Consider the following 11,852-nt stretch of genomic DNA (forward strand, 5'->3'; position numbering starts at 1 on the left):
CCCTTGTTTGCCTTTCCGGGTAACCGAGCTCTTCCTGAGCAGGGAGATGGGTTACTTGGGGTTTCCAAAACACATAAAGGATGTGGGAGCACAAATCTCACCAAAAGCCCAGGGAGCTGCTTACGCCCCCAAGTCCCTTGGGTGTAGATACACGACAGCTGCAAGGAAGCCAGATGGCACCAGTGCCACTGTAGCCGGGGAATGGTGTAGTCATTGCAGCCTGGGCTCTCCAGTCTTCCGGAGACCCAGGTTGGCACTGGCTAGCTGGGGTCTCTGCCACGATGCTCAGCGCTGAATTTTAACAAGGAGCCTCTTTCTCCCAAGGGTTCATTTGGCACCAGAGTTTAATGTTCACCTTTCTCTGCACTGTTGCACAAGGGACGCTGCTACAACCCAGGGCCTGCAGCACCAGGAGAATTTGCTAGAGGCAAAGGGCTGCCTAGATCAGTGGGTTTCAAACGGCAGCTCACAACCCAGTACTGGTTCGAGGAATGTCAGGCATTGGGACTTGTTTCTGCAGGGTGATAGGCGGGGGTGCTAAGGCAGATGCCTGCATCTCCTGGCACTGTAGCAGTACTGTGCCCAAAAGGGCCCAGCAACAGGCCCAGCTCCTAGATGAGTACAGAGGGTGGCTGCAGAGCCTCTGCCTGTCTCCAGCCCCAGCTGTTAGATCTACCCCTGCCCAGCCCAAACCTCTGCCCCTCCTAGGGTGTCTTCTTATCCCTCCCATCTCTGGGGCTGGAGGGAGGGAGGGGAGGAGCTTTAAGGCATCATAGAGATGAGGAGTCTGGGGCTGGGTACATGGGATTCTTCCAGGGTCACAGAGACCGGCATGTCTGAGGCCAGAGAGGCTGATTTCAGGGGCGCAGGCTGAGCTGGGATCCCATCCCCACCCAGAGCCAGGGTCGGATTCTCTCCCCAGGGAGGGAGCCCGGTGGGAAAGTGAAGATCGGGGCCTTGGTTCCAGCATCAATAAATGTCACCTGCCCCCGGTCACAGTCCAGACAAACCCGGATCCTGTGGGGGGAGCTCAGTGGCAGGGAGGTCACAGGGGAGGTGAGAGCCCGGAACTGACCCCCCAACCACTGCACAGCCCAGATCCCCCCCTCAGGGCTACGGCTGATCCCTCCCTTCCTGCTCACAGACTCTCTGGCCACCCCCACAGCCCAGTCTCGCTCATCCCCCACCTCCACCTCCCAGCAATGTCTCCCCGAGGTGAATCCCTCATGGCCCAGCACACAGGACACAGAGTCAAATCTCTCCGGGTTGTCGGGCAGTGGCTGCCGTATAGGTTCCCATCTCACATGTTTCCCGTCCTCAGAAAGGACGAGTCGGGAATGAGCTGTGTCTGGATCCAGAGTCACAGTCACTGGGGAGAGAGAATCAGGGCGTGAGGGGCAGAGCTCAGCCCTGGGAGCGGCTGGAGCCATTTTTCACCCTCCCCAGCAGCCCTGTTGTGGCTGGGACAGGCCTGGGCCCCAGGGAGCTGCCTCTGCCCTGGGCCCTGAGACTGAGCCGAGCTGTCACTGCAGCACCTCAGCCTGGGCAATGGGACCCGCTTCATCAGCTTCTTATTTGTGTGCAGAGGCTGCAGCCTCCTGCCCCCCCAGCTCGGGCTGCTCCACCCCCCAGGGCCAGGCCCAGAGCAGGAGGGTCCAGTGGGGGGAGGAGGGGAAGAGGAGGCGGGTTCCAGCTTTAACCCCCAGAGGGAAACTCCCTCCCCTGCTGCAGCCTCCACCCCCTGCCCAGGGCACAGAGGGGAGGGGGCAGCGTGGGGGAAGAGCCGCCTCGCCCCAGAGAGCAGGGCCTGGGCATTAGTCACCCCCAGAGCAGTGGAGGGTCCAGGGATCCTCAGGGCAGCCGGGCTCAATGGGGGGAGCCCAACTCTGGCTTCTGGCCTGGCCAGGGGCAGGGCCTCTGGGGAAGGGGATCTGGGGTGGGGTCACTGGGAAGGGCAGCACAGGGCAGAGGCTGGTGCCCAAAGAGGGGCTGCGCTGATCAGCTGCCCCGACACAAAGTGCAGCCCCTGCCTGCAAAGCCCCCTGCCTGCAAACTGCGCCCATAGTGAGAAGTGGGGGGTCCGACCATCCCATTTCTTAAAGGGGCAGGACACGGCCCCTCGTCCTTCTGCTCCAGTGCCCCTGGGGCTCCTCACCACTCAGTGGGCAGGTTTGGGGCTCTGCCTGTCGTGGTCACTGCGGGTTTGTTTGGTGACTTGAGCTACAAACTCAGGAAGATGTTTTCAGTCTCCACTTGAAACCTCACCTGGTTTGAAAGCTCCCAGGGACTTTCCTCTTGCTCTCTCCAGTGCAGAAGGCAGAGTATCTGGTGGGGGAAGGGAGAAGGGAGGCGCAAAAACACATGATTGGAATGTTTGTATGGAAGGGTACAGCTTGCTCAGGAAGGTTAGGCAGGGAAAAAAGGGAGGAGGTGTTGCCTTATACATTAAAAATGAACACACTTGGAGTGAGGTGGAGATGGACATAGGAGACGGAAGTGTTGAGAGTCTCTGGGTCAGGCTAAAAGGGATTAAAAACAAAGGTGATGTCATGCTAGGAGTCTACTACAGGCCACCTACCCAGGTGGAAGAAGTGAATGAGGCTTTTTTTAAACAACTAACAAAATCATCCAAAGCCCAAGATTTGCTGGTGATGGGGGACTTCAACTATCCAGATATATGTTGGGAAAATAACACTGCAAGACACAGACTATCCAATACGTTCTTGGACTGCATTGGAGACAACTTTTTATTTCAGAAGGTTGAAAAAGCTACCGGGGGGAAGCTGTTCTAGATTTGATCCTAACAAATAGGGAGGAACTGGTTGAGAATTTGAAAGTGGAAAGCAGCTTGGGTGAAAGTGATCATGAAATCACAGAATTCACAATTCTAAGGGAAAACAGCAAAATAGAGACAATGGATTTCAGGAAGGCGGATTTTGGTAAGCTCAGAGAGCTGATAGGTAAGGTCCCATGGGAATCGAGACTGAAGGGAAAAACAACTGAGGAGAGTTGGCAGTTTTTCAAAGGGACATTGTTAAGGGCCCAAAAGCAAACTATTCCGATGTGTCAGAAAGGACCACCTTGGCTTAACCACAAGATCTTGCATGATCTAAAAATAAAAAAGGAGTCATATAAAAAATGGAAAGTAGGACAAATTACAAAGGATGAATATAGGCAAACAGCACAGTAATGCAGGGGCAAGATTAGAAAGACAAAGGCACAGAATGAGCTCAAACTAGCTACCGGAATAAAGGGAAACAAGAAGACTTTTTATAAATACATTAGAAGCAAGAGGAAGACCAAGGAGAGGGTAGGTCCACTGGTCAGTGAGGAAGGGAAAACAGTAACAGGAAACTTGGAAATGGCAGAGATGCTCAATGATTTATTTGTTTCGGTCTTCACCGAGAAGTCTGTAGGAATGCCTAACATAATGAATGCTAGTGGGAAGGGGGTAGTTTTAGAAGGTAAAATAAAAAAGAACAAGTTAAAAATCACCTAGAAAAGTAAGATGCCTGCAAGTCACCAGGGCTGATGAAATGCATCCTAGAATACTCAAGGAGCTGATAGAGGAGGTATCTGAGCCTCTAGCTATAATCTTTGGAAAATCATGGGAGACAGGAGAGATTCCAGAGGACTGGAAAAGGGCAGATCTAGTGCCCATCTATGAAAAGGGAAATAAGAACAACCCAGGAAACTACAGACCAGTTAATTTAACTTCTGTGCCAGGGAAGATAATGGAGCAAGTAATTAAGGAAATCATCTGTAAACACTTGGAAAGTGGCAAGGTGATAGGGAACAGCCAGCATGGATTTGTAAAGAACAAATCATGTCAAACCAATCTGATAGCTTTCTTTAATAGGATAATGAGTCTTGCGGATAAGGGAGAAGCGGTGGATGTGGTATACCTAGACTTTACTAAGGTGTTTGATACGGTCTCGCATGATAGTCTCATAAATAGACTAGGTAAATACAACTTAGTTGGGGCTACTATAAGGTGGGTGCATAAGTAGCTGGATAACCGTATTCAGAGAGTTGTTATTAATGGTTCACAATCCTGCTGGAAAGGCATAACAAGTGGGGTTCCGCAGGGGTCCGTTTTGGGACTGGCTCTGTTCAATATTTTCATAAACGATTTAGATATTGGTATAGAAAGTACACTTATTAAGTTTGCAGATGATACCAAGCTGGGAGGGGTTGCGACTAATCTGGAGGATAGGGTCATAATTCAAAATGACCTGGACAAACTGGAGAAATGGTCTGACGTAAATAGGATGAAGTTTAATAAAGACAAATGCAAAGTGCTCCACTTAGGAAGGAACAATCAATTTCATACATACAGAATGGGAAGCGACTGTCTGGGAAGGAGTACGGCAGAAAGCAATCTAGGGGTTAGAGTGGACCACAAGTTGAATATGGGTCAGCAGTGTGATGCTGTTGCAAAGAAAGAAAACATGATTCTGGGATGCATTAACAAGTGTGTTGTGAGCAAGACACGAGAAGTCATTGTTCCGCTCTACTCTGCGCTGGTTAGGCCTCAATTGGAGTATTGTGTCCAGTTCTGGGCACCGCATTTCAAGAAGGATGTGGAGAAATTGGAGAGGGTCCAGAGAAGAGCAACGAGAATGATTAAAGGTCTAGAGAACATGACCTATGAGGGAAGACTGAAGGAATTGGGTTTGTTTAGTTTAGAAAAGAGAAGATTGAGGGGGGACATGATAGCAGTTTTCAGATATCTAAAAGGGTGTCATAAGGAGGAGAGAGAAAACTTGTTCATCTCCCAGCAAAGGAACCAACGTCCCTGCAGCCTCACAGCCAGCCCAGGACAGTCTGTGAAGAGATTTGCTTTCTCCTCAACATCCCCTCACCCCCACCCTGAAGCCTTCACTGGGTTTGGCTCATTCACTTCCTGACATTTGTCACAGCCTAGGCCCAGATCCTGCAAAGATTTTGGCCTCAAAGTAACTTCACCCACTTGGGTCCCTTTGACACGAGCAGAAGGTTCAGAGTGTGTGAACTCCTGGCTCTACCTGTGATCCATGGGGTCTGTATACTCAGCGTCTCTGCAGAGAGCAGCACGGAGCTGTGCGTTTGTCTGTCTGTGTCGGCCATTTTGTGCTCTAACAGTTGCTGTTATTACAAAGTGGCTTTTGGAACAAATAAGGTTCAATGAATCACCTGAGTGTCTGGGACGGCAAGTGGGTGCCATTCTCACCTCACAATTCAACAGAAACTTCATCTAACTAGGAACCAAATGACCAGCATCGGTCTCTTACCCTGGGCTCAGATACTTCACTCACTTTCCCCTCCCCCATCCATTCTCGGTACCTGTGAACTGCCTCAGCATCTCCGACAGCGCAGTTGTTATCTGGGAGAAACCTCTGACTCGCTCGCCCAGTTCAAGAGAAATCTCCTCTGGTGGCTGGAACGGCCCCATCTCACACCTGGGAAGAGACAACGTCACATGGGGACACTGCACCGAGTGACTCAGTTCTCCAGCTCTGGCCAGTGAGTCGCTGCTCTGCTGGGCCTGGAGTTCGAATCCTCCAGTTCTCCCAGTCCAAGAGCAGGGGCAGCGCAGCCCTTGGCCCTGCAACGTCCCCTCAAAGGTCCATTAACAGCCTGCAGCTCTGGCCTGGGGAGACCAGCTGGGGCACAAAAGGGGAACTGAGTCTCCACGGCCAACTCACCCCTTGGCCTCCAGGCGCTGAGGGGCAGGAGGTTCCCAGGGGAAGGGCTGGAGGAATCTGCCCACTAGGGACTAGACTGAGACACCAGCTCCCCCCTCCCCAGCCCATTCCCACAGGTCTCCAAACAGCCCTCGGGTGGGACAGACTCTGGGTCCCTGCTGCCCTGGGCTGACTGTGCCCAGTGTACAGCAGTGACAGGCCCATGTCCCACCCCACAGCCCTGAGGCAGCCAGTCCCCAGGGAGGTGACAGCTCCAGGAAACACTTGAGCTCAGACTGTGCCCTCAATGGAGAATTCCAGAGTCTGCTGGGCCAGGGGAGAGCCGCAGGCTGACGCTGATGAGAGATTTGTGCCCAGCCTGTGACCAACCCCTCACATCTGGCTGCAGGGCCCTGGGGAAATGTGGTGCCAACATCAGCTCCAAGCTCTATCCCTGCGCTGTGCAGTGTGAGGGGAGTGAGAGACACCTACCTGCTCAAGGTGCTTCTGACATCCTAGAGGGGAGAGAGAAAAGAATCTCAGCCCCTATCGAGACACACAGGACCCAGGAAAGGGATTTTGCAAACATGGGAAGAGAGGCCCTGCCCTGGCTCCAGGGCCATGGATCCCCTAAGCAAATGGGGCTTTGCCATCTCTAATAGCTCTGTGCCTGTGACTCTGCAAAGCACAACAGTCACTCACATGGCAGCAACGCACCCGCTGAGTTACACCCAGATCTGACAGCTGGACTCCATCACTTGTGATTCAGGAGCCTCCCTTCCCTGTGTGGGGAGCTGGGATGTTTCTCCCTCAGTCTCACCTGCAGGAATTCACTTGCTGACTTCTGACACTTCCCCTCCAGCTCACCGATCTGCTCACTGAGATGGGAAATCTGCACAGAGAGTTTCCTGACAGTGTCAGTCTGGAGCCTCCCAGTTTCCTCATCCAACTGCTCCAGCTGGGCCAGCAGGAGTCGCTCTTGTTCCTCCAGGAACTGCCGCAGCTGCTGAAACTCTGCCACAATCTTCTTCCTCTCAGCTTGTGTCTGTTTCTGTGTGAAAACAGGGAAAGGGCTGGTCAGGGGCATGGGCAGAGCCTGAGAACCTGTAATACCATCTCTGGGAACTAGACTGAGGCATCCCTCAGTTTCCTGTTTGGCCCATGTGTCCCTCTAAAGGGGACGGTTCCCTGCCTGCCATGGGTAGCAAGTTCTGTTATTCTTGGGTTCTGGAAAATCACACCCAGAGCTGCAGGGGACAGATCTCAGCATCAGTGTTCTCTTTAATCTTCTCCATCCATGTGTGGAATACATTTTTCAGTGTTCACCAAGGCATGTAAATGTGCACCACCAGTTGAAACAAAATGTAGCTGTGAACATTCTGCTAATCAGCTGGGCAGCATTTGAATCTCTCCTGAGCTGCTGCCCAACATTCAGACCTCCCCCTGCCGGTCCATAGCCACAGGCACCTACCAGATACTCCTGACTTCTCCCCTCCCCCGTCGCTTTCCATCCCAGCAGCTTTTCTCTCTCTTCCCACAGAGTCTTCAAATGGGCCTGGATTTTCCCCTGAGGAAACAGAAATGAGCCGGGAGGTTTCATTGTGAGGCTGAGAGGGGTGGGGAACGGGGCGTTTTCCCACCCACAGCCCCAGTGACTGTTGGTCCCAGTCGCTGTGTGACATCAGGGCCCCCAAGCAGATGAAACCTTATTAATACATCCTGGGAGTGTGTCAGAATCTGTCTGTTACCGAGGCAGGTTGAGTCTGTTTAGTAGTTCGAGAGAGAGCTCAGTTATCAGCGCGCGTTGTTGGTGTGTGTGAAACAATTGGCAGCGCAGCCCAGAACCGGCCCTGACTCGCACTGGGGGTGAATCAACACATCTCTGTGTGAGGGGATTGAAATAGCTAAGAGACGCCAATCCCAAGAGCCACCACAGCTTAAACAGGGGCTGGGAGCTCAGCTCTGGGGGCTGCGCTGGTTGGACACAGCTGGGCTTGGCCCCAGGGCCAGCCCATTAGTTGTAGGGAGGCTCAGCAGAGCAACGTCAATGGGCCCCTGGGTAGATCACCAGGCTCTTCTGTCTCCCTCCCTTCCCCCGTCTGAGGGCCTGAGGAGGCCTGTCAGGGGTCGACCACCCCCCCTACCCTCTTAGCCCCGGAGGATTGTGGGGCAGGGCAGGTTCGCGTTAAGTTCACGGAGGGGCTCTCCCCTGCCCACTGACGGTTTGCTCTAGGCCTGTAGGGCATGCTGGGTTCCCCTATATCGGGGTGGCCCCGATATGACCAGAATCCTCCCGCTTTCACCCAGGGCCCATTGAGTTCTCAGTCCCTGTCCCCAAAGTCTATCTCTCGCCAATCCTCCTGTGGGCGGATCGCCTCCCACACTACGGGCGTGGTGTAGGGGTGCTTGGGCTCTCCTGTACCCCTGAGCGTCTTCTCTTCCTCAGGACCAGAAGGGTACGATGTCCGGCCTTTACCTGGCTGGCGAGGTCCTAAATGTCTGTTCCTTGCCGCCCTTCTCAGGGCTACTGCTGGAAGTCGCTCCTCCTACAGGTGCTCCTCTATCCGGGCCCCTTTCCTACCTCTACTACAGGCTGTTTCGGCGATGTTGGGTGCCCTTTGCTCCATGGATCTAGGTGTCGTCGCGTCCCAGCGCTCTGTTCGGAGGAGGGGGCTAGTCACCTCTTCCGGCCGTGGGGGTTCCTCGGGATTCGGGCGACTTCCGCTCGCCTCCTGGCTGGTGCCCCTTCGCTGAGCCTTTACAGCCTTGGCCCCCTCCGGTTCTGGCTCTGGCTCCATGTCGCCGCCTCCTGCGTGCCCTCTGTCTTCTTGGGGACGGAGCAGGACGATTGTGGGTTCGGCTGCCCTGGCTCTCCTGCCGTGTTCCTGTGGTGCCCTCTTCTGCCTCTGGTGGGTTGCCCCCATCCTCCCAATGCCTCGGCCTCTTCTGCCCCGCTCTGCTCCCCGCAGGCACACCCCCACCCCCAGGTGTGCCGGTGCCGCACTTAAAAGCAGCCGCCGGCTTACCATGCATGCGCGGCAACATAGCCAGCACTTGCCTGGGCTCAGCAAGGGTGACGGGACCAGCCCGTCACAAGGCCATTTGTCAGGCTTTACGCTGCACAGTCCCGGTTCTGTGGGGCTCTGTTCCTGCCCGGAGGGGACTCAGCCCAGGCCGTGGCTTTGTCTGGTGAGAAAGGGACAGGAGGAGACTGAGACTGCAGCAGGACACCTGTGAGGGTGGGGGCAGGAGGGGGTGGCACCTCCACACAGAATGACGTAGGTGGGGATGGTCTGACAGAGGCAGGGACAGGCCCACAGAGGCCAACCAAGCGTTGAGGGTGGGCCTGGGCAGGTAGACGTGAGCATGTCCTGTGCTCTGGGGATGCTTCAGTGGCCCCCGTAATTAAATAGGTTGATTTGTAGTAAGTAGGGTTCAGGTTTGCCCCAGCACTGCCCTAAACCCTTTTTAGAGCAATGCCCTCTGGGCAGGTACCTGCTGCCCCAGTCCCTGGTACAGCTCCCGGCAGCAGTGCATTCTGGGAGATTCCCACAGGTTGCCTGGTGGGACTAACAGAACCTCGCTGGCTGGTCCGTGCCCAGCTACCCACTGGCACAGGTCAGACTGGCACCGGGCAGCTCCCGCCTGGGGGTAGTTTTGTTCCATCCCAGTCTGATCCCAGTGGTGCCTGCCATAACCCTGTGCTGCCTGGAGTGGTGCTGTGGGTGGACTCAAGGCGCTCCAGATCCCACGCAGCATCCAGCCCTGTGACCTCATCTAGTGTCGGCTGCAGCATCTGAGTTTAACCCCTCATGGAGCAGCCCAGGAGTTCAGCATCCCAGTGGGAAACCGCCTCTCCCTGCTGGGCCTGGGCCCATAGCAAGGCGTCTTTCCCTCCTAACTCACACATTTCAACACTGCAGTTGAGAAAGCAATATGGCCTAGTGGTTAAACTCATGGACTCGGTCTGGAGAAACTGGGGTTCCATGCTGAACTCTGCCACTCACTCACTGAGTGACTCCTGAGCCTTTGTGCCTCAATTTCCCTCTCCACATTTTGTCTTCCTAGATTGTAAACTGCTCAGGGCAGGGATTGTCCCCGGCTGGGTTTTGTGCAGAGCCCGGATCTCACGTGGGGTCTGTCAGGGCGACTGTGATGCAAATACAAGTAACAATAAATTCTAGCAATAAATCTGTAGCAACAGCCGCTTGTAACCCCCCTTCTCCAGTCTGAAGGCAGCACAGTCCCATAGCCAGCCTGCTGCTGACCCATACCCCTCCCATTGGGTAACGGCCCCTCATTTCCCCAAGGAACTGGGGATTCTGCTGAGCATCTCAGAGAAATTTCCCTCAGTCGGTGTCTTTAAGGACTTGCTCTGTTGCCTCAGTTGCCCCCTGACCAGAGCATTTCTTTTCTTCCAGGAAGAGTCAGGGAAATTAGCCAGTGACTAAAACCCAGAGTAATTCCCAGCAGACAGGGCAGCAGTTCCCTACCTTGTACTCCTGGGCAGCCTCCGCTATGGGCAGCACCGTGTGCGCGCGGTGAGCCCGGGACTCTCTGCAGATCACGCAGATGGGGGCTTGATCCTCCTCACAAAACAGCTTCAGCGCCTCCTGATGCTCCTCACACACCCCGTCCCTGCCCGCCCCTTTCACTGCCTGCAGGCTCAGCTGTTTGACTAGTTCTACCATGTTTGCCAGCTGCCTGTTGGGCCGGAGGGGGCCCTGCTGCACCGAGTCCCTGCACTGCAGGCAGGAGGCGGCTGGGTTGGGACCCTCCCTGGGACCCTCCCAGCACCGGCTGAGGCAGGCGCGGCAGAAATTGTGCCCACAGGCTGTAACCACCGGGTCCGTGAAATACTCCAGGCAGAGGGGACAGGTCGCTTCCTCCTGCAGGCTTTTCACCGGGCTCGCTGCAGCCATGGCTCCTCTGGGCTGGGGAACAGAATTAGTTTCAATTTCCTGAGCTCAGCCTTTGCCCTGTCTCCAGCTACAACTGGCTGTGCCCCTCCCTGGAGCTGACTCAGGCTGTTTGCTGGATTGGAAGGAGCCAATGAGGACAACACAGCACTGGAGGCTTTGGTGAGCAATGTCCCACTAGGGCTCTGGCCCTGGCACCCACCCCTGGGCTGGTGTGGAGGGTCCTGGGGCATCACGTTTCCCAGAATCCACCAGGCTGGGCTGATCAGCTCCCAGAACTGTGCATGTAAGGAGCCAGAGTGAGGCTTATGCAGAATTCATTGTGTTTGATGTGGACACACAAAGTAATAGTTGAGTATTTATATGTATCTAGTTACATGCTCTGGGTTGCACAGTTTTACCATGTTCAATTTTCACAGCAGTGGGAAATGCTAGGGGGAGGGGCAGTCAATACTCAGCTCAGACAGTAACTATTCAGTGACAGACACTGAGATTCAAACAGTACAATCTTTATTATTAAACCACAAATTGTCAGTGTGACTCCCAAGACAGACTAATTCAAGTCCTTGAACTCTAAGAAGTTTTCAAGCTGCCTCAGTTCTTTCTGGACGTGTGTGTAACTTTCAGTTACTATGAATGGAAAGATTTTTTTCCTGGGTTTGTGAGTGGACAGTGAAATCAAGGTTCGCTGGCATCTGCTCCCTCCAAGCCCAGTGACATCCAATTCTCAGGCCAAACACTTATTCCAGCTGGAATCCATGTTTCAGGGGCCCGATTCTGATGTGTGCTAAGGCTGCTCTGGCTCATTCTAAAGGAGCCTCAGTGTCAATAGAAGTGACCAGGCTGGGTCAGATCAAAAGCCCCTCCAGCCCAGTGTCCTGTCTGCCCAGTGCCCTATGCAGGTGCCCCAGAGGAAATGAACAGAACAGGGATCTCCCAGTGAGAGCCCAGGACACTTCTGTCAAAGCCCCATGGGATGAAGTGCAAGGTTTGGAGGGAGTGTGGCGGGCTCACAGGGAGGGCTGTGGGGGGCCCCATAGGGAGGATTGTAAGGGGCTCGCAAGGGGGGCTGAGAGCTTGAATGGGAGGTGTAGGGTGGGGCTTGCACGGGGAATTTCATGATCGCAGGGGAGGTTGCGGGGGCTCGCAGGGGGGTGTCACAGTTGCAGGGGAGGTTGCGGGGGGGCTCGCAGGGAGTGTCACAATCTCAGGGGAGGTTGTGGGGGGGTTGCAGGGGGGTTGCAGGGGGCTCACAGGGGGTGTCACA

At 54.6% G+C, this 11,852-nt stretch overlaps 1 protein-coding gene across 1 annotated transcript; it reads right to left on the reverse strand.

Annotated features, from left to right (window-relative positions):
* Positions 1-326: 326 nt before the first annotated feature.
* Positions 327-10,645, reverse strand: LOC142821625 (zinc finger protein RFP-like). The gene is made up of 7 exons (XM_075913184.1): positions 10,160-10,645; positions 7,138-7,233; positions 6,487-6,717; positions 6,159-6,181; positions 5,326-5,441; positions 2,266-2,325; positions 327-1,369 (listed from the first exon to the last, which is right to left on the reverse strand). The coding sequence occupies exons 1-7, from the start codon at positions 10,586-10,588 to the stop codon at positions 858-860; spliced, it is 1,467 nt and encodes a 488-aa protein (XP_075769299.1). The 5' UTR covers positions 10,589-10,645; the 3' UTR covers positions 327-857.
* Between the last annotated feature and the right edge of the window lie 1,207 nt (positions 10,646-11,852).

Source organism: Pelodiscus sinensis, chromosome 31 (genome assembly GCF_049634645.1).
Source record: "Pelodiscus sinensis isolate JC-2024 chromosome 31, ASM4963464v1, whole genome shotgun sequence".
Taxonomy (NCBI): Eukaryota; Metazoa; Chordata; order Testudines; family Trionychidae; genus Pelodiscus; species Pelodiscus sinensis.